The sequence below is a fragment of the Mesocricetus auratus genome, unplaced genomic scaffold (assembly GCF_017639785.1).
Source record: "Mesocricetus auratus isolate SY011 unplaced genomic scaffold, BCM_Maur_2.0 Super-Scaffold_100010, whole genome shotgun sequence".
In the NCBI taxonomy this organism is placed as follows: Eukaryota; Metazoa; Chordata; class Mammalia; order Rodentia; family Cricetidae; genus Mesocricetus; species Mesocricetus auratus.
This window is the reverse complement of record NW_024429194.1, coordinates 40857697-40876242: the sequence shown is the minus strand read 5'-3', so window position 1 is coordinate 40876242 and position 18546 is coordinate 40857697. Positions and strand designations below refer to the sequence as shown.

General features: G+C 37.8%; 1 protein-coding gene across 3 annotated transcripts in view; it reads left to right on the top strand.

Annotated features, from left to right (window-relative positions):
• Window positions 1-18546, top strand: part of Cps1 (carbamoyl-phosphate synthase 1) — a 117218-nt gene that overhangs the window by 41193 nt on the left and 57479 nt on the right. For all 3 annotated transcript variants that reach the window (XM_040753392.1, XM_040753393.1, XM_005070541.4), the window contains exons 11-20: window positions 268-406; window positions 1340-1417; window positions 3157-3255; window positions 4820-4915; window positions 7389-7578; window positions 8333-8490; window positions 10190-10318; window positions 13303-13447; window positions 14896-15106; window positions 16671-16869. In XM_040753392.1, coding sequence (XP_040609326.1) covers window positions 268-406; window positions 1340-1417; window positions 3157-3255; window positions 4820-4915; window positions 7389-7578; window positions 8333-8490; window positions 10190-10318; window positions 13303-13447; window positions 14896-15106; window positions 16671-16869 — 1444 coding nt within the window. The remainder of the gene's footprint in view (window positions 1-267; window positions 407-1339; window positions 1418-3156; window positions 3256-4819; window positions 4916-7388; window positions 7579-8332; window positions 8491-10189; window positions 10319-13302; window positions 13448-14895; window positions 15107-16670; window positions 16870-18546) is intronic.

Here is an 18546-nt window from a genome sequence, read left to right as displayed (position 1 = left end):
TGTTAAGCCAGTATGTAATTCTTTTTGTTATGAGTGCCTTTCTAAAACTGATTATAGAGGTTTAATAGACCTGATACTTAAGACTCAACAAGCCTCCCTGAATTGATTTTTTTTGAGGCTGAAATTATTGCGATTAACAATCTGTGACTCTTTTCACAAAGTGGTTTTCACTAAAGCAGATGAAAGGCTGGAAGTTGACTTTATGAGTAACATTTACATTCTCTTCACTTCTTCTTTTCTCTATTCTTTCTTGCCATCTCTCTCCAGAGGACAGAATCAACCTGTTTTGAATGTCACAAACAGACAGGCTTTCATTACTGCTCAGAACCATGGCTATGCTCTGGACAGCACCCTCCCTGCTGGCTGGAAACCGCTGTTTGTGAATGTCAATGATCAAACAAATGAGGTAAGAGCTCTCAACAAAGCTGTTTAGTTGGTGAGAAATTAAGGGCTTTCCTAGTCTGTTATGTACTCTCTTTTTCATGTTTATGGTATATGTGCTGCATGTAACTGTGCAGGTGTGGGGGGGATCCCAGAGCAGGACACCCTATATCTTCTTGTATTGTTCTTTATTGACTTATGAGAGGGCCACTCATTAAACTGGACCATTTGTCTTGTCTGTCTGGCCAGTAAGGTCTCAGGAACCACCTAGTTCTACCCCTTCTTGCTGAAGTTATAAGCACATGCATTGACATGCCTAGTTTCTTACATGGGTGATAGGAATTCGAACTCAGGTCCCTCTTGCTTGTAAACCAAGAGCTCTAATCCATGGAATGATCTCCCTCAGCCAGCTTGCCACTTAAAAAAAGTAATTGCTCTCTCACTTTCTTATTAGTTGACTTGTTAAGATCCAGAACTTGTGCCCCTCCTCAGAATCCATCTTACACATTCATCATTATTAGGGGACAGGTGACACACATCTGTCTGAGGCCAGCCCGGGGTATGTCCTTGAGCCTCACTCAGTACTGGAACAGCCTTTATCACCTTTGGGCAAGTAATGTAAGAGTTGGACATGAGAATTTCATCTTATTTTGAAGAGAGCCCAGAAGGTCCCCAAAGGCTCTGGACCAAATCTGTTTGTTTTTATTATAGTATGGAACCGCCCACCCCAATCTAGCTTCCTCTTCATTGGGTTCTTCTCTAGTCTTACTTAAATAGTCCAGTGAATCCTTAATGTCTCCGATCATGTTACTTCTACTAGAACTAGGAATTTTCCAGAACTTTATTAAGCACTTACCTTGGTTTCCTATTTGAACTTTATTATCTACTGAATAATACATTGCCATACTTGACGTTTGTTGTCATAGAAGGAATCGCTCCCTTTTTCTTATTCCTTTAGGGGATTATGCATGAGAGCAAACCCTTCTTCGCTGTGCAGTTCCACCCAGAGGTCAGCCCGGGGCCAACAGACACTGAGGTATGCCAGCCAGATGATGTCTGCTACGTATTTGAAAAAAAAAATCAGAGCTCAAGACTCAAGAAACAAAAATAACTGGTGAACAATATTCTCAAGGGGATGTTTTTCGGCATCCTGCATTTTGTATTAAATTCCCTCATGAAGATCATGCAGTAAATTTTAATCTTTTCTTAAATTTAAAGTGGGAAAGCCCTTAAGAAACTCGAAGCAATGCTATGATGCTATTTTTACATAAACGCATTATCATTCTAATATATTTAGTTCTGAAATTTACAATTGTTGTGCTATGCAAATGAATTCCCTCTTGCTCTTTCCATCTCATAACTGAAATGAAATTTTAATCCCCCATCTGTGAGTTTAAAAAAAAGTCCCTATGGCAACTGGTTGTGTAGCCACAGAAGAAGAATAAACAGCAGCAGGGGCACGGAAAGGGGCAGCAGGGAAGGGAGCAGACAGCCTGCTTGGTCACCTGATCATATATATATAATTATGGAAAGGACCCATAGTAATGCTCTGAGCAGTGTGTTTCTAACCTGGATATTTTCTCTATTTTGAAACGTGAGCTCTTGGTTGAGTATTCAAGTGCATCTTTCCAACCATAGCTCATGATGACTCCTAGAAAAGCCTGGCATGTCTGAATTGACTCCTCTCCCCCTGCACCCAGGAGGCTCCAGGAGCAGTACCTTTTATCCCTGTCTTCAGGGAAGGTGCTCAGGCAAAAGGAGGAGGGGGAACATGAGTTTCCTTCCGCAATTCCTGCTCTTTCATCCTGGAGTGGATTCTTAGATATGTGCGTGGCACTTTTTAAAAATTCTTATTTGGAAGTATCAGTTCAGAATGGTCTAAGCTGGTATGGTCTTAATTAGTCATTATGAACCTGATAAAACAAAACAACAAAACAAAACACTGGTTACTGTCTTCATGTAATACATGTTAAGTATTTTTTAAATTTAATATTTAAAATTAGAATACTCTAGTACTTCAGATTAGGAATGATGTGATTACTATATATAGTCAAAGTACTATGATTTAGTGTTTTATTTTTTGGTCCTGTCAAATAACTGTCAAATGAGTACTTTTGTTGACACTTGTCATGTCTAGTGAAGCAACAGAATTAAGCTCACTGGTAAAGTTTAAGAATAATCTTTAGGGGTCATTTATTTTAGAGCCAACAGAAATGAGAAAACACTATTTCTGACTTTAAAGTGCATGTACTGTAGCTTCAGGTTTTGATCAACTAAAATTTTATTTGTACAAATGATAGACAATTAAAGAACTAAAAACTTGATATTCCCTAAAGTCTGTATGGAACGTGTTTATTGTCTGTAGAAAACGTCTCATCTTATAGAACTTGGGGTTGAGCCCAGAAGGCTCCTGAAGGTTGCAGGCAAGATATAATATATCTTGTGTGTGTGTGTGTGTGTGTGTGTGTGTGTGTGTGTGTGTGTGTGTGTGTGTGTTACAGAACCTTCACCTAACTGACTCTTTTCTAGTCTTCCCTGGTGTATTTATTTGACTTAATTTGAAAGGAGTAGGCATTCAGTTCTTGGACAAACTCCAAACCCAAACTGAAACCACTAAATAACAAAACCCTCAATATCATGGAGGAACTTACAGCAAACACAGACAAACAGAATGTTTTCTTTCTGATGCGCCCACTCAACTTAGCATCAGCAGTGTGTTTGGAGGCCTTGTGAGTTTAGAAGTGTCTAACTAGCTGGCTCTATTTTTTTTCCTAGTATCTATTTGATTCATTTTTCTCACTGATAAAGAAGGGGAAAGGCACCACCATCACCTCAGTTCTGCCAAAGCCAGCACTGGTTGCGTCTCGAGTAGAGGTCAGTAGATGTGGACTCTGTTTGGTTTGTGCTTCACATGGTTTCTCTAATACGTGATGAGTTTTTTTTTAATAAAATGTTATAAAGTGCATGAATGTCTGTGGAAAACAAATGTCAAAATTATATGTTTTTGTTATCTGTTCTTGGTAACTCATTGAAATTCACATTAAAAAAGTAAAATATTTGTATTAATTCCTTGAGAATTTCATAGTGTATTTTTAATCATAATGACATACCATCCCTCAAATTCTACCAGATCCCCTTCCTTCCCTACCCACCCAACCTCATGTCCTCATTTGATTTTTCTTAAAGCCACCAAGAACAATCTGTAGTACCCATATGTTCTTGGGTGTGTGGTCATCCTTTGTAAAGGATAACTTCCTTAAAGTAAATTGTTTCTTCTTGAGATTAATTCCTAATAGCTCTTCTACCAAAGGTGGCACTCTATATCCAGTTACTTCCTCTATTCTAGAATTTTTTCTCTCCTGAGCTTACACAGGTCTTGTGCATGCTGTCACCAACATCATGAGTTCATATGTGCAACTGCCCTGATATGTCTATGAAGCGATGTTTATTGTAGTCACTCCTCCCTCTGGCTACTAGAGTCATTCTGACCCTCTTCGATAATGGTCCCCAGACCTTGGGAGGAACATATGTACCATTTAGGGCTGAGTATTCATATTTACCCACTCTCTTCACAGAACCTCTGTCCAGAAGAACCACAGGGCCTAGAGGAAATCCTAATATTATTATTCTGCTAAATGGACATAGGAGTAAACCTTTTCCCAATGACTTATTTTTATAGCCATAGATTAGTGCATTTCTTAGCCCTCGTCAGTGAAACTGCTTTTGCAACAGATGGTAATTAACACACAGAGCTACTTGCACCTGGTCAAGTTGCAGAGAATAAGAAATTTAAAATACTGTCTTATAAAATTTCCTTCTAAAAAATTTCCACATTTAGGCTGCTTATAATAAACAACTTAATAAAAAATAGTGTTACCTTTGGTTTGCAATTTGGTATTTTTTCATTACCCATCCTAAACCATAGTCTTTTATAACCCTGAGATGTACTTTAGATTACTGAATCACCTACAGTTGATAGAATCCATTTGTTTAAAATTAGATGAATCATCATTCAGTATAGTAAACCAAATGTTATTATTTACTTCTAAAGGCAAGTGGGTAAAGATTAATATGTATAAGACCCAAGTCATTATATATTTAAATTTTTATGTTAATATGATAAAACTTCTCTGTTTCTTTTTAATTATATACATTTTAGAAGAATGCGTTTGCATTTTAAAAATGTGCAAATATATTTACATGCAAGTATTTTCTGTAGAATAAATGTATTTGGTATTTGCACATTTTTAAGTCAAATATCAGATTCCTTCAATTTTTTTTACTTAAATGACAAAATGCTCGTGAACTTTGGAAAGGGCATTGCAATTAGATATGTTTCAATTGTTAGTCTTTTATCTTGGAAATAGCTATTCTCTTTCAAATGACTTACTTTCATTACTTAGAAATGATAGTAATGTCTCTTTCTTATTGTTCATAGGTTTCCAAAGTCCTTATCCTGGGATCTGGCGGTCTGTCCATTGGTCAGGCAGGTGAATTTGATTACTCGGGATCTCAAGCTGTAAAAGCCATGAAGGTGAGAGAGCATGAGCTTTCCCAGGATTAATATACTCTCTTTAATGAGTCTAATTAGTAGTTTGTAATTTAGATTTATGATGCTTCTTTTCAAAGTCACTATAATTATTTTCCTTAGCTATCATTAGAACTGTGTAGTAAAAGTTTGGTCAAAACCAAAAATTTTAACTGTTTCAAATGTGCACATCAGCCAAGCAGAGAGGTAGGAATTATTGATATTATTATCCTTTAACACTGAAGACATAAATTTATTTTTCCTGTTTCTACAGTGAGTTGCTCAGTATACTTGTGTTTGATGTGAAGGAGCGAGTCTGGGCTTTAGGCTACTTTACGTCCTGTGTTAGATGCTTCAGGCATCTCTGTGGTGGAAGTCGAATGCCCTAGCTGGGTGAGCAAGGGTAACAACACATTTGTTTAAGCATAAGATGTTATCACCAGTAACTCGGGAATCCTGTCCCTTTAGTGCTGACTTCCAAAACTGAAGGATACAGCTGCATTTTCAAGTGACAAAGACGATTTAATAATCAAGTTGAGAAAGGAGAACCTGTATCTTCAATTCATTCAGGTCCCCACTGTCCTTATTACAAAATCAACCTTTAGAGACAGTATCTCGTGTGGTTAAGATGTTCCAATGTGGAGATAACTCTTTAATTGGATGTCCATCAGTCTCTACATCTTGGTGGTTGTCAGGACACCCAGGAGTAGTGTAAGCACCTGCTCTGTGACCCTGCCTCAGGCATTGCAGTATTTAAGCCACACACCAGAGACCTGGCTAGCACTAGAAAGCACAGAGATATCAGAGGGAGAGCGGGACAACAAACATCAGAAACAGCTGACTCAAGTTTTCCTACGGCCCAAGATTTGCTCTGACGAGGGTACATATGTAGTAGAAGAATCATGGCAAAAATAAGTGGATTTTAGAAATCAATTTAAAAAGTGATTAATGTGTATGCATGATACTTTTTCTGTAAAATTCATAAAAGTTCTGATATTTGCTACGTATAGTATGTTTGGTATTTTGAAGTTTGTTGGTACCTCAGGAGTGAGCTTTCCTTCATACCTTTGTTAATGACAGGTTTGCACTTTAGATTCAATTATTTCACTACAACTTATATTCATAAATTATTTGCTTAATTCTATGATCCTTCTAGCATTTTGTTAATAATAATCCTCTTATTCTGAATATTTTTTGGCAATTTGACTGACAACTCATTCTGAAGAGAGAGAAAAGTGCATTTGAGCGGTCTTATTTTGATAGAGTCCAATGTCATTCCTCAGCTATGTAACCTTTAGTAACACATTTAACCTCATTGAATCTCAGTTACTTCACTCGAATAATGGACATCTCTCTTATTGCAATAGTTTACAAAAATATGCTAATAAATATTATACTACATGCAATTTCAGATAGCACAAACTGCATTTATCTTTAATTCAGAGTTTCCTTGAAGGAAAAATTTGGATTTCAAGAATGAGTTTTAGTCTTTCATCTGAATATTTTGTTGAATTTTTAAGAAGAAATTGAAGTCTACACAGTAATTTGTTAAATAATATGACTATTTGGCCACATTTCGTACTTTACTTCACTACGTTTCCTCTCATCCTGATTTGGAAAAACATTATTATTAGCAAGTGAACATCATTTTAAAAGAAGTCTCTCCAGATGTAAGAAATGAGTTAAGATTACAAACATCCTTGTGCATGAGCATGCACATATATTAATATGGTTTGTATTTTAATTTATTGCCATATGGGTTTTGTTTTGTTTTTGTTTTTTGAGACAGGGTTTCTCTGTGTAGCTTTGGAGCCTATCCTGGCACTAGCTCTGTAGACTAGGCTGGCCTCGAACTCACAAAGATCCACCTGCCTCTGCCTCCCGAGTGCTGGGATTAAAGGCGTGCACCACCACTGCCTGTGCCATATGATAACTTTTAAAGAGTTACAGCAAGTTTAGAAATCTAATAAACAAAAAATGACAATCAGCAGCTGGATCTTAGTGATTCTAGCAAGAATAAGATACATACCGCATCTTAAAGCAGTATAAAAAATCTTAATGCTCTTTTCAGAGAAGATATATAAAGGAAAACATCTAAGTTGCTTCTAATTCCATAGTATATTTACTCATTTTAAATCTTTGGGGGAGCATTTCTTTCTTTGGGGATTAACTGAGCTCTGAAGTCTAGCAGACAGTCTCTAGACAGTCTTTCTAGAAATGATTTCCAGTTTGACTTGCCATATGCCGGGCAAAAGATGCATGGCAATGATCTTGACTAAGCTGTTTGTTTTTCTTATTAGCGTTACTTTAAAGCATCTTCTTCCTTCATTTGGCCTGATGCTTGTTTTCCTTTGATTTTTGCCGCCAGCCCAGAGAATAATCTAAAAGCTTTGCCTAACTAGTCTTCATTTGAGTGTAGTAACCACTTTTCTTCGGTAGACCCGGAATTCAGACACTTGATTTGTTTGCTTTCTTCCAGGAAGAAAACGTCAAAACTGTGCTGATGAACCCAAACATTGCATCAGTGCAGACCAACGAGGTGGGACTGAAGCAGGCAGATGCAGTCTACTTTCTCCCCATCACCCCCCAGTTCGTCACAGAAGTCATCAAAGCTGAGCGGCCTGATGGGTTAATTCTGGGCATGGGTGGCCAGACAGCTCTGAACTGCGGTGAGCTCTTTTCCATTCAGGTGTAGATTATTTTACACAGGCACCAATGTGAAACACATGTTGCTTGTAATCATCTAACAGTTGTGTTCTGTGTGCTCGCAAAGCCTTTATCCTAATGTAGAAGGGAAGGCAGCAAAGGAAAGCCTTTAATATTATGTAGTAAATAGTACTAGTTTATGCCAAAAAATAGTAGAGATGCAATGAAAGTCTTCACATTAAGGTTCTGGAGTAGCCAAATGGATTTAGTGGATTCCTTTCCATCTTAGGATATTGTTATCATTGAAACTCGGAACTATTATGAATGAAAAATGAGAGCTAACATATTCATGCTCAGGAGTCAGCGATGTGGCTTTTGCCTTTCACATGGCCGTGTAGACTCAACTTTATTGCTCTGTTATTGACTGTAGTGACACTTTGGATACAATTTAAATAGTTATTTTAATTGTTTTTAGATTATTTACTTTATGTGTGTGGGTATTTTGCCTGCATGTATATATGCCACAAATGTACCTGGTACCCTAGGAGTTCAGAAGGCAGCATCAGATACAATTGGAACTACAGTTGCTGATTGTTGCTATCTATCTTGTGGTTTCTGGGAACTGAACTCCAGTCTTTTGCAAGAAAAGCCAGTGCTCTTAACTTCTCAGCCATTTCTCTAGGCCTAGGGATTATTTTTTGTAAACAACGTTTTCAGTGTCTGTAAAGAAGACATAGATTAGAGACTATAAAAATCATGTGTTTGATTCTTCTGTAGGAGTGGAGCTATTCAAGAGGGGCGTGCTCAAGGAATATGGTGTGAAGGTTCTGGGAACATCAGTTGAGTCCATTATGGCCACAGAGGATAGACAGCTCTTCTCAGACAAACTGAATGAGATTAATGAGAAGATCGCTCCCAGTTTTGCAGTGGAATCAGTAAGAAACTGTTCTTGGGAGATGGGGGTGAATGTTACTCATCTTGGACTGCAGGGAGAATGGTTTATCACAGCTGATAATTATATCTAAAATCTTTATACTTTCAGAAATATTTTAGTATCAGACACTGTGTATTAATGGCAGCATTCAGTGCTGAATCTTTAGAAATAAATATTGTTAATTTATTCTGTGCAATGGAAAATATAAACCCAGAGGTGAATCCATTTGTTTGAGGCTGAAGCAACCATGATTTCTTGAATTGAAAATAACGACACTGACTTCTGATAGCAAACTTCTTTTTCCTATTGCCTTTTGCCTTCTCTTCTTCCTGTGATAAGTTACACATCTTGAGTGTGAATCTTAGAACCCTGAAAATTGGGTTCTTGGAATGAAATAAATATTTAGGAATAAATATATTTTGGTATAGATCTGGGTTTGCTTTTTATATATTCATTTTCCATTTTCCATTATTCCTATTTTTAGGATATTACCAATCATCAAGAAAAATTCAACTAGCTATACATATCTTTTCTCCACCTCTTTTCTCCCTGACTTTATTTTTGATTTCAGACATAAATTTTGTGAGGTGGAAGCTTTAGACACAACCTCCCCACTGTAGAAATAGGCAAAGCCTCAGGGATGAGGCAAGTAATTCTGGGACAACTAAAACTGGGTGCATCTGCCTCAGAAAAGAATGCTATCACGTATATCCCAGACTACAAACCTGTCAATCAAGGACATATCCCGGGAGCTCTCCTGAATGCTTTGGGAAGCTCCTGCTGTACAAGCATACTTTTCATTGCCAGATATAATTATGTCCTTGCTTTCCCATGATAAGAAACAGGCATATGGGAAAGGTGTAATTACATTCCCATTGGTGGTGTAATAATATTCCATGACAGAAAAATGCAGCCACCATATGTTGCGTTTGGAAGTTAAAAAAAATTTCCAAGCTGCAGAGACTGTTCTGAGAATAAATGTGAAACATGAAATATCTCCTTTTGTATAACATTCCTAATGTCATGTTGTTCTATTACCATGTTAGCTTCAGGAATAGATAAACATCATTTTTTAAATGATAGACTTTCATACTGAAGTTAAAATCATTATTCTGTATATCTTTTATTCTAAAATGATGATTATTTCTGCTTTGATCATGGTGTAGTGTTTAGAAAAAAGTTAAAGTTTACCTGATAAGGAGCTGGAAAGACAGCTCAGGGGTTAAGAGCACTGGTTGCTCTTCCAGAGACCCTGGTTCATTTCCCAGCACCCATGTGGCAGCTCACAACTGTCTATAACTCCAGTTCCAGAGGATCTGACACCCTCACACAGACATACATGCAGGCAAAACACTGGTGCTCTTAAAGATGAATAAATTATTTAAAAAATAAAAATGAAAAATAAAAAAATTACACTCGCTAGAATTTTGCACAACTTTTTTTTTCAGCAACACTAACTTTCAAAAGTATATGAGGGGATAATAGAACATGTTCCCCTCTCTGCAAATTAACTAATTAACCTGGGTTTCTGGGCTCTGATAGAGTGATTCTACATGTTACGAAAGAGAGAGAGAGAGAGAGAGAGAGAGAGAGAGAGAGAGAGAGAGAGAGAGAGAGAGAGAGAGAGAGAGAGAGAGAGAATATGAAGAGGGGAAGAGGGGGTGGCATTTTCAGCTTCAGTATCTCTGCTTTGTTCACAGATGGAGGATGCCTTGAAGGCAGCAGACACCATCGGCTACCCTGTGATGATCCGGTCTGCTTATGCACTGGGTGGGTTAGGCTCTGGCATTTGTCCCAATAAGGAGACCTTAGTGGACCTGGGCACAAAGGTAAGCATTTTTCTGAGCCGCATTCTTACCAACCAAAGAAACTGATTTGATGAGCCCATTCATTTAGAGAAAGCTGTGACCTTCCCCCATTACGGTCATCGTCAAGTATCCTCAACTGGCCCTGCTGTTGAGAGGGAAACAATCACAAACCTTTCAGTAGAACGCAGCATGACCCACGTGACTTGCGGTAAAGCAGCGGTCACTCTGCCTACCTATCCATTTTCATTACGCCACTGAATCCATTGAGGTGCATTAATCCACCTCCATCTTCCTATATTTCAGTCTTCTCTAAAACATTTGGATTGCTAACGTAGGTTTTTCTGGCTAAGAGATGAGTAGAATAAAATGCCTTTTTTTTCACACTACTTTTGAAAAAACCTGATAAGGACACATTCTCTCCCCAAAGTGCAGATGTCAAACTACAAATGGTATCGGCCTCTCCATTTAATAAATTGAGTGAATTTTGCCAACCACTACTACAAATAGAAATGCAAGTGAGAGTGGAATATCTATAGTTTGCTTTGTAGCCAAAGAACATTAATGCACGACTGAGTGCATTTTGAGAGATGTAACAAAACTATGTTGACTATGTGAACCAGAGATAAACACACAAAACCTTGCTTTAGAGATATTTGTCCATAGTCTTCTTCTAAAGGACCGTATCTGGTAACACTGGGTACTCAGTAATGCCTTTGAATCAGGAAATGCAGTTGTAGCTATGACATTTGTGCAGTGTGGGGATGAATTTGGCATAACTATTGTGCAGCTATTTGGAAGAAGGTCTTAGTCTCACACAATGTATAGTCTTTTGTTTCTTATTTTTGAACTAAAACAATGTAAGATTTTTGAGTTATTGGCATTGAAATTTAAAAGCAGATAAATACAATTAAATACACTCAATTACTTGTAGTGACAAGTAGTAGAAGCAAACAAACTTAGATATAGTTTTCTAAAGTTGCCCAAATTATACATACCAAAGGCAACCTATTTAATATGAGTGGTTCCTTTTCCCATTCTGGACTTCAGAGTTATTTATTTAAGGCAAAATATGTTTATGTAGTTATAAAAATATTTATTATAGCATGATACATGTTATGAATATTCTTTTTTTATTACTTTAATTTTAAATAGCTTGCTTCACATGTCAATCCCAGTTCCCTCTCTCTCTCCCCCTCCTCCAGCATCCCCCACCATCCCCCCAGCCTCCCACCCAACCCCCAATTCCTTCCACACAGGGGATATCCAGAGTCTGTCATTTCACTCAGGGCAGAGTTCAGGCACTCTGCTAAGAGTCCAGGCTGAGAGAACATCCCTCTTTGTGTTATGGACACACCAAGTCCGTTTGTATGCCAGGGATAAACACTGATCTACTGCCTAGGGTCCCATAGGTTGCCCAGGCCTCCTCATTGACTTTCACACTCAGGGGGTCTGAATCAGTCCCATGCTGGCCTCCCACCTATCGGTCTGAGGTCCACATTAGCAATATACTTTGTGACAGTAAACATATATTTCTCCTGTATCAAATATATTTTCTCCATAAAATGAAGCATTATCAATTTTTATATAGAACATTTACAATCTGAAGACAGTTTTGTAATGAAGTATTTTTCAATTATTTCTATTCTGCTAAAATAATCAATGGTTGTTGAATATTTCTCCTTGTAGAAGACCTTATTTCTTCCCCCTTGAGATTGACTAGTCATATCATTGCACCTTAATTTATCCTTTATTTACTTGAGGTTATAATTAGAGCCACTAGATGCTGTGCTAAGTTATTTAGGTGCTTAAGTTAACTTTGGAATAAAACTGGAGACTTGAAAAACCTTTATATCAAGTCTAGGATATTGGTTGAAATAATGCCAATTTTCCTTGTATTTAGTATCTATCATAGTTTACTAGAGTATACAATTTATTCCTTCTGTTTCAGGATTTTCTTTTTTCTTATTTGGAAACAACCCAAATGACAAATTAAATCATTACTCACTTGTTAATAGTAGCTCCAGAATGTCCCAACTGCTTTGAGAACCTCATCATGGGCAGATGTGGTGACAAAAGAGTTGCATTTTGAGTTGCATATGTTGAAGTCTATAATTACAACTGAGGCTGCAAAATACCCTGGGTTGAGACACATTATGGAAAACTTAAATTGAGCTGTCACTTCATCATACAGTCTACCAATAATTTGAAATAAAATTTTACTGACACCCAAAATCAAATATATTATGAGACAAAGGGATATTTTGGTCTTCAGTTGTCAGTCACCACATGTCTTAAGGTCAGAGATTGCCTCTTTCACATTTTGAGTTCAGCATTCTACCATACTGTGTATATGCAGTAAATATGAAATGGTAATTACACTAATTCATATCTGTCTAATCAGCCATGTATGATATACGACTCAGAGCATTTCAGCACTTAGGCAGTGATTAACCATAATAATAGCTGCATATGATTCTTCTAATTCCCAAGTTGCATATGCCATTTTGGCTAACTGTTTACAGCTGTCATCATCTCCCTTCTCTTCCTCATCAACACCAACTAACTTTTATTGTGTGTGTCACTGTACCAAGTACCCTCAGTTATTTTAGAGAAAGCTGGAGTCTTTAGACTTATTTTTCCACATTTATTTGTACTTATCACATTTTCTGGTTTCACAGAAGCCTAGCTACTGAAATAATTTCATTTCCCTCTGCCTGATTGCTCAATTATTTTCTCTTTTTCCTAAATTAGTTTGATTTAATGTCATATCAGCACTTTGAATGGCAAGCCTCAATAACCCAAATCAAGCATATTCACTGTAGGATACTATTCCTGGTCTCACTGATTTTCTGACACCCTATGTCTTCTGGAAGGTGGAGGAGGATGGAGATGGGGTTTAAGATTTTAGGGCTGACCAGGATTTGGGTCAGAACACTTTCCTTAATGTCCTTGTTTAAACCAGTGCCTTATCTGAAATTTTTGGTATCTGTATCATCAATTTCTAGGCATTTGCTATGACCAACCAGATTCTGGTGGAGAGGTCAGTGACAGGTTGGAAAGAAATAGAATATGAAGTTGTCCGAGATGCGGATGATAACTGTGTTACTGTTTGTAACATGGAAAATGTTGACGCCATGGGTGTTCACACAGGTAAGCAAAGAATCTATAAAAATTGTGCTTTTGACTCAAGACTCTGATTACCATAGCAACCTGTACAAGATACTTTGCCACTGTTAGCTGATGGACTAATGATAAAGCTTAACATTTACACACAGTGTTTTATAGCATTGAAAATAGTGTCATCTTTAGTTTGGAATTCACAGAATCCCTCTTCACTATGGTAGATATTATTATCCTGAGTTTAACTGAGGAAAGTGAGATAAGTAATGAATTTGAGTAAAAGCTGTGACAATGTTTGGAATTAAAGACAGGGCCCCAAAAGCCCTAAAACACACTGGTGTGCTAGTCACCGAATGATTGAGAAAATAGTTTCAACAGTGATGAAAACTGGCTTATATCAAGTTAAACTAATCAACTCTAGAGAACAAAGATGACTTACATTCCAGAAATTCTAAGTTGAAGATGTGGTAGGAACTTCTGAGAAGGGAGTTTGGAACCTAGAAAGGGATACTTGAGAATTACAGAAATGAAAAAGCTGACATAAAGTCACTGGAAATCATTTAGTGTAGTAGAACTTTTTAGGGATAGAAAAAGGTGAGGAGAGGGTCAAATTTTGATATTATGGAAAACAATTCAGGTTCTAGGGCAGGATAAAGAGAATTGGTGTCAAAGCAAAGGGGGCAGATAGAGATTTAGGAGGAAAAATGTGGACTAGTAGCAAGTAAGTCAATGCAAGAACATACTTTACAAATATTTTTCTTTGTGGCAGTATTAATCCCTGTGATAGGTCAAGAATGAAGATTTAATCTGGGTTTTTACAAGTTCAAGAAGAAAAATTAGATACTTCAAGCTAGTTATGGAACCCCCATGGAATGAGATTATATGATAAGGAGGGACAAGAAACTTGACAAACTTTTAAGATGCTATTTTTAGCATCTGGCATTCAAGTTATATGAAGAGAATGAAAGGTTTGTATGTCTGACAAGGTTGGGGATGGGTTTCTTGAGGAGAGGACATGTTCTTGCTGAACATGTCTGCACACAGAAGGTAGGAGAATCTGGGATTGATTATTAAAGGCCTCATGCTGGAGAAGAATGAGAATGGGAAGGGAGAGAAGAGAGGGTTGAACCAGTCTAGATAGAAGGAGAGCATAGTCTATGGAAGGAAAAACTTGAGAGACAATTTGAGATGAAGGAAGAGGAGCTGAAGGTACCGACGGAAATGCAGTAAGCTGATAACTATGCTTTACCAGTGAGATGGAGCTATGGAAGTTTCTACAAGAAATTGTCAATCATATGGGCAAAACAAGAATTATGGAGAATACCTGATGTCTCATTCTTTTAAATGTGAACATGAATTTTAAACCTTTCTTCAAATCTTCAGCCTATTCTATGCCCCATATCACTTTAGTGGGTTAAGTCACTCCAGTTGGCTGTTAAAATATGCCACCAAATAATGAGTGCTGCTTGTGTTAACAGGTGATTCAGTTGTTGTGGCCCCCGCCCAGACACTCTCCAATGCAGAGTTCCAGATGTTGAGACGCACATCAATCAATGTTGTTCGACACTTGGGCATTGTGGGTGAATGCAATATTCAGTTTGCTCTTCATCCTACTTCGATGGAATACTGCATCATTGAAGTGAATGCTAGGCTGTCCCGGAGCTCTGCCCTGGCTTCCAAGGCTACTGGGTAAGACCAGAATGATTAACCACAGGTTTATAGTTTCTTTGCAGGTAGAAATGAGAAATTGACTACTAGTGGAAGACCATTCTGTATTTGTAAATTCTACCCCTACTTTCTGTGTGTTGGCTCTAGAAAATTTAGAGAACCCTAATGGCATGGTTATCAATGAGCTTGCTGTCAGATTGAAACAAATGATATTGATAGCTGACTTTGTTTGCTGGCTAGTCATAAACCAATCAAAATCTGGGTGGTCAAATCAGGTTGTGAAAAATATGCTTCTTATTTGCACTTGGCAGATGTTTTTATTTTTTTATTTTTTTGTTTTTCGAGACAGGGTTTATCTGTATTGTTTTGGAGGCTGTCCTGGAACTCGCTTGGTAGACCAGGCTGGTCTTGAACTCACAGAGATCCGCCTGCCTCTGCCTCCCGAGTGCTGGGATTAAAGGCGTGTGCCACCAACGCCTGGCGGCAGATGTTGTTAAAAAGTAAATATTAATCTTTAATTTTAGTTTTGACTGGCTATATGAGTGGTTGATAAAATATACATTTTAACTCAAGACCGGTATAGATTACTTTGATTTTGGAAATGTACACAATAAAACATAAAATTGATACATCAGCTTATAATTAATAATTTAAAAAACTTCCACAAAAATAAACAATGTAGGATCTTACCATGGATAAATGTTATAAGCAAGTATTTAAGTTTGATGTCCATTTAACAGCTGCTGGGAAGCATAATTGGAAGTAAACAAAGCCTCTTGTTTCTATTGCTATTTTTAGCATCTGGCATTCAAGTTATATGACATTTAAATGAGGAAAACATTTGCTTCTTTAGTACTTTTATGAAGCTACACAGTGGCAAAAGGTTGAGTCAGAAGACTCGATATCTTGCTTGTTTCATCAACTGATGTGAGTTTGGGCATAGTACTTACCTCCTTCAGTTTCATTGTCTGTTCGATAGGAACTCATACTAAATAACTCTTATTGAACTCTATAGTACTATAAGTTATTTTATCAAATAAAATTATCTGAATTGACATTCGAGAGGATAGCCAAGTATCCAGAGTGTTAGCTTTTACAAGAGCCTAAAGTTCAAATATCTGGAGCTAGAACCAGGGCTGAAATTGCAAGTCTGTATTTCCTGGCCATTTATAATACATCCTAGCTCCAGCTGTCTCCTTAGATACAGGTAGGTATGTGTGTTTTCTCAGAGAATATTTTGCAGATTCTAATCTGAGCGGACATTAAACACAGGTAGTGGAGGTAAAATCTTATTTATCAAGAAACCTATCGATATTGTGTTGATGAAAGCTGGAGACTATAGCAATACAAACAGGGCTTAGAAGTGGATTCACAACTGTTGTATGCATTATCCTGCATCACATTCTGTTAGTGGGTAGTAAATACTGGGACAGAGCAGAAATCAGGTGTGCCTTATATCTTGAGGTTGACTAATGCCATAATTTTAAAGGAAGAGTTGTTCAGGTTTGGAGTTGTTTTCAGTACTTATTGCTCAAGCTAATAAAAAGAGAATGAAGGTAAAATAACTATATCTCCTGCTTTACAGCTATCCACTGGCATTCATTGCAGCAAAGATTGCCCTAGGTATCCCACTTCCAGAAATCAAGAATGTTGTATCTGGGAAGACATCAGCCTGCTTCGAACCTAGCCTGGATTACATGGTGACCAAGATTCCTCGCTGGGATCTTGACCGTTTTCATGGAACATCCAGCCGAATTGGTAGCTCAATGAAAAGTGTAGGTGAGGTGAGTCCAGAACCTAGTACTCCATTCACATTATATTTGGTTTCAATAATCTTGTCAACTCCTTCATACAATTGAAAGTCAAAAGGTTGACTGGATACTGGGTTCCTGGCTGGAGAACATGTAGGAGTTTAATTTCCTCTTTAGTGTTTTAATATTGCTCCTTTTGAAATTTAGTATGTTATTTATTACATGATATTTTTCTAAATAATAACAATTTTGAAAACAACAATCAGGTTGTTTGAAGTTTGACAGGAGTGTTGAAAATGGTTAAGACCAGAAAGACAGGACTCCAAATATACAAACATCTTTCCCTGAAACATGAGTGAAATCTACAGAGATAATTATATAATATTTTTATAGAATCAGAGTTCCATACAAATGTAAGGTATATATAGATATACAACCTCACAGGTATATATAGATAAAGCTGAGATGAAATTTGTTTTTTTTAATCAAATCTAGAAATGGAAGGGATGGGAAGATAGTGGGTAAAGTTTGTTGCACAAGCAAGAAGACCTGATTAGGGTCCTCAGCACCCATATAACGTCAGGTGTGATGATGTGTACCTGTAATCCCATTACTGAGTGAGATACGGTTGGGAAGAAGGAGGGAAAGTGGAGACAGGTAAATTGACTGTCCACTGACCAGAGGCTCCCTGACCACCCAATTTAGCTAAACGGTAAGCTCCAGGTTCAGTGAGAGATCCTGTCTCAAACATTACTAGAGAGAAGCAATTTAGGAGTCATCGGAATATCAAGCTCTAACATCCATAGCATGTAGATTAGTAATAGCACACACATACCCCTACATATTTATGCATGAATCTATCACACACATAAAAACACCACACACCAAATTGTGCAGTGTTCCAAAGCCACAATGGGTATGAAGTTAATTACTTGACTTCAGTCTATTCATGTGAACTGTGGCTTTCATTTTCTTTTCTTTTCATTTTTCTATATTTTATTTTTAAATTTAAATTTAAATTAGAAACAAGGTTGTTTCACATGCCAATTCCAGGTCCCTCTCCCTTTCCCTCCCCTCCTCCCACACCCTCCCACTAACCCCCCCAATATCCCCTCATTTCCCCAGGGAGGGTGATGCCCTCCATGGGGGTGTCCATAGTCTGTCATTTCATCCAGGGCAGGACCTAGACCCTCCCCCAAGAGTCCAGGGTGAGAGTGCATCTCTCATTGTTGGATGGGAGCCCAAAGTCCATTTGTGTACCCAGGATAAATACTGATCTACTACCCAAGGCTCAATAGATTACCTAGGCCTCCTCACTAACACCCACATTCAGGGGTTCGTGATCAGTCCCATGCTGGATTCCCAGGCATCAGTCTGGGATTCGCTAACCCTTGTCAGGTCAGCTGTTTCTGGGGGTTAAACCAGCCCAGTCTTAACTCCTTTGTTCATCAGTCCTCCCTCTCTGTCACTGTATATCTTTAGTTCAGCTCAGTGCTCAGCTGTGGGAGTCTGCCTCTGCTTCCATCAGCCACTGAATGAAGGTTCTGTTTCCCAGACTCTTTGGCCAGGGGATTGTAGGCTGGCACTCCCCAGATATAGGACTAAAATCCATATATGAGAGAGTACATGGATTTCATTTTCTTATACTTCACATTTCTCATCTGTATAGAAGACAGGCAGACTCTGTGAGCTCTCACTAGCCTTCAAGTG